The following is a 3,681-nucleotide window of genomic DNA, read 5'->3' on the forward strand; positions in this document are numbered from 1 at the left end:
CGTGTGTAGAGGAGCGTGTGCGGGAGGGCGGGTAGGGGCGTGCGTGGGTGTGTAGGGGGGTACGGGGTAGCGTTGATGGGAGTGCAGGTGTAGGTGGGCATGTGTGGGTGTCCATAGGGGTTGGGTATGTGTTTACACAGGGGCATGTGTATGTGTGCATGTGTTTGCCTGCGCCTCACACTTTAGGGTAGTTTGGAAAACAACTGCTTAAAACTTACTTAATTGAGTGAGTTTTAGTGACTCCTTACTTAACACACTTTTTTACTAGCTATTCTCATTACCTTCCCCTCCATGCTCCCCTGTCTCATTTTTTGACTACAGCTACCTGCATCCCTTCCCCCCACACCACCTATCTTTCACCCACTGACCACCTCAATTTAGATTTTAACTGAGTGGCTTTCTTGCCTTGGCACTGGCCTCTGGCTGCTTTACCACTTCATCCAGAAACAGCACAGAGCATCTGCAGGCGCTTCCTCAGCCTGACAAAGGGTGTTTGGGCCTCAAAGCTTGCTAAGAAGATTTTTTTTCCAACTATTTCAGTTGGTCTAATAAAAGATACCAGATTTACTCAAAGAACCTTGTCTGCCTGTATTTAAAACTAGGCAGGCAAGGTTTGTTGGATAGATGTGATCTCTTTTCTTGGACCAACTGAATCGTTAAAGCTCTTGGCAAGCTTTTGGGCACAAACACCCTTCTTCAGGCATGTTTAAAACTAAGGAGATGAGTAAGAAAACTAAGAAAAAAAATAAAGACCCCAACTGTCTTTGCTGCCGATTGATGGTGACTTGCAGCATTCCTCCCCTATGAGCGGAGTGATTTGTTGTGTTTTTAGTTTTTTCCCCTTTCAAAGCCAAGGTGATGCAAGGGTGCTGGCTAAGGGGTGTGTCAAGTTGGTTTTTCCAAAAAATACCCAGTAATTTCCATGGTGGCTTGGGAAGGTGGCAGTAATGCAGTTTTCTGGACTTACCTGGAGCATGTAACAGCATAGGCAGAGATGCTCCGTTCTGTAGATCTCAGAGTGTCAGGGTTGGCTTCCTAGTTTTGCTAATTGGTTAAACAGTGTGGCTGAATAGGATGGTTTGGATAGGGGTGATCAGGCCTCATGCCGGGGGTTGGACTGGATCAGCATTTCCTAACCCATGTGTCGCAGGAATATATGAAAGGGTCATGAACAAACTTTAAAATTGGATTCTCCTTTAAAGGAGAACAGTATGGGAAACAGTGGCTTTTCCCTTGCAGGCTGGCAGAGTTCCAGCCTGTGAGGGGCTGCTTGGGGCCCCCTATGCCCAACACATACTCACCTCTGTCCCACACACTGGGGAGCGGGGGGAGGGGGGGCACGGGAAGCAGGTCAGGAATGAGGGGCACTGGGTTGAGACTGGCTATCAACATTTACAAATGGGTCCTGGTACAAAAGTTGAGAACAACTGAACTAGATGACCTCTGGAGATCCCTTCCTACCCTGCGTCTCTGATGGTATAATTCAAAGGGAGAAATGGTGCTGGCTGGCAGTGGGCAGTAAATTCTATTGACCTACAAGTAATCAGACTTCATGGTGTAAGGTAGTGATTGGTGCTCACCCTATCTGACTTTGCTGGCTGGGTAAGCAGTGTGTGCCTGGGCTGTAGGCCAGACTCTGTGCATGGGGTTGGTTTGCAGGTTGGATCTAGCACAGTGGGTGTGATCTGACTGCAGAGCGACCTCCATTTCAGCCCAAGCCCCACAGGTTCAGAAATTTGGCAGCAGTATGTGTCAGAGTGACTATTAATGCTGCTCCTGGTCCCCTGCCACCAAATTTCTGGACCATGGGAGATGCAGTTCCCAGGGCCAATGGTTGAGCACCACTGGAAACATGGAGAAATACTTTCTTATGTACATCATTGTGTAGTTAAGCAAATGGTGCTTGGGATCTTGTTCTCTTTCAAGCAAGCCATTAGCTCTGTGGTGAACCTTTACATTTAAAGAATACAAAAAACATTCTTTAAATGTTTGAACTTTTGAATGTTCACCAGATCTGGCGTGCTCGGGACCGAGCGCTTGCTGGAAATTTGAAAATGCTGTATTTTTTTAAACTGGTGCAGTAGGGCAGGGTGGTGAATGGTGACTGCAGTGCAATCTTCCCCCTCCATGTCCAGGAGGGTGGAGGGGAGTGGCGGCTGATCCCAGAGTGGCAGGGGGGATGTGCCAGATTTTTGATAATTCTGGATTTTTGGTATCTGGATTTATAAGGTTATCGTGTACAAGGAATTGCTATAAATGGTAAAAGCAAACTGAAAATGAGTGCTGTTGCAGTATAAATAGATAAAAGTTCATTGGATTTATAGCTCAAGCTCATAGATTTGTTTTTTTTTATTGAGGAAGCCAATTACCTTATAATCTATTTATAAGAAGTCTTGGGAAGCCTTATATTACTTAACCAGTTAACTTGTTTTGCCAGAGTTTGCTTCAACGATGCCTGTTCCTCCGTTGTCTTCTGCCAAGATTGTTCAGATGCGCAATGAACTCTTTAACAAAGAGAAAGAGAGACAGTTGGCTCTGTATCCACGAATTGAGAAGATTGAAGTAAAATGTGTTGGAAACTCTCACACTGGCACTTTGTTTGTAATGAACAAGGGTTTGTCCACACCATACAATTGTGCTATGCGTAAGTAAATTAAATAAAAAGCTATGGTTGTTCCCGTGGGTATCAGAATTACGCCGTTAGTAAATGTACTTACTGTTCAATTTGAGAGGTATTAAAACTCACTGAAGCTGTTATAAAAGTACAGATAATGATATTGGCCTGAGGTGTTCAATAGGGCTGTGCAAAGCTTTGGTAGCTGATTCGATTTGGAGGAATTTGGCCCAATTTGGGGACTGAATCTCTGAACCGAATCTGGAGATCAAGTAAAAGCTCTGAATCTATTTGAAGCATCTGAATTGATTTGGAAAAGATTTGGCTGCTTTGCAGATTCAGCCATAGACTAAACAGGCAGCCGATAGTTGCCTCCAGCTGGTAAGTCTGTTGGGGTTGGGGGAAAGGGGAAGTAAGGAGTGTTGGGGAGGTAGAGATTGGGGCTGGGACAAGGATTGGGGCTGGGATTGGGGCTGGGGGAGGGGGGCGTAGCAGTGTTGGGAGCAGGGACTAAATTGTGCCTCTTCTGTGCTGGCTGGGTAAGTGACAGCAAAGCAGAGCCGCTGTGGCTCTCCCCACTGGTGCAGAGGTAGGCACAGCTGGAGGAGCTGTGGGAGAAGCCCTCATGGCTGCCCTGCCTGGCCTCAGCCTCCCGGCACTTAAAAATACCCAAACAAAAAACCCACTTCTGCCAGAGCTGGTGACTGCAGGGCTACTGGGGCCTCTGAGGGCTTGTGGCAGAACTCCCCCAAGCAGAGGGGGGCAGCGGGGATTGCCCCCCCACTTGGGACCTGCGTAGCAGCTGCCCCATGGCATGGGTATAGCGTGGCTCAGCAGGGTCCTGCACGCTGCCTTGGAGCTGGGGCGGTTCTATGTGTCAGCTGGAGCTCAGCCGCACGCAGCCCCAGCTCCCAGACAGTGTGCAGCGCCCTGCCGAGCTGGGCTGCACCCGTGGTGGGGGGCTCGGCCACAAGCACCCATTGGCCCCAGTCGCTGTTGCGTGAGCCAGGGAGTGTGGGGCGCCTTTATTTTTTTTTTTTTAAAGTGCCAGTATGCTGGGGTGGGGT

General features: G+C 48.2%; 1 protein-coding gene across 1 annotated transcript in view; it reads left to right on the forward strand.

The window, feature by feature from the left end:
* Positions 1–3,681, forward strand: part of MRPL39 (mitochondrial ribosomal protein L39) — a 45,100-nt gene that overhangs the window by 5,157 nt on the left and 36,262 nt on the right. Inside the window, exon 2 of the mRNA XM_019525287.1 lies at positions 2,438–2,644. Coding sequence (XP_019380832.1) covers positions 2,438–2,644 — 207 coding nt within the window. The remainder of the gene's footprint in view (positions 1–2,437; positions 2,645–3,681) is intronic.

Source organism: Gavialis gangeticus, unplaced genomic scaffold, assembly GCF_001723915.1.
Source record: "Gavialis gangeticus isolate Ggan-Ray unplaced genomic scaffold, GavGan_comp1, whole genome shotgun sequence".
NCBI lineage: Eukaryota > Metazoa > Chordata > Crocodylia > Gavialidae > Gavialis > Gavialis gangeticus.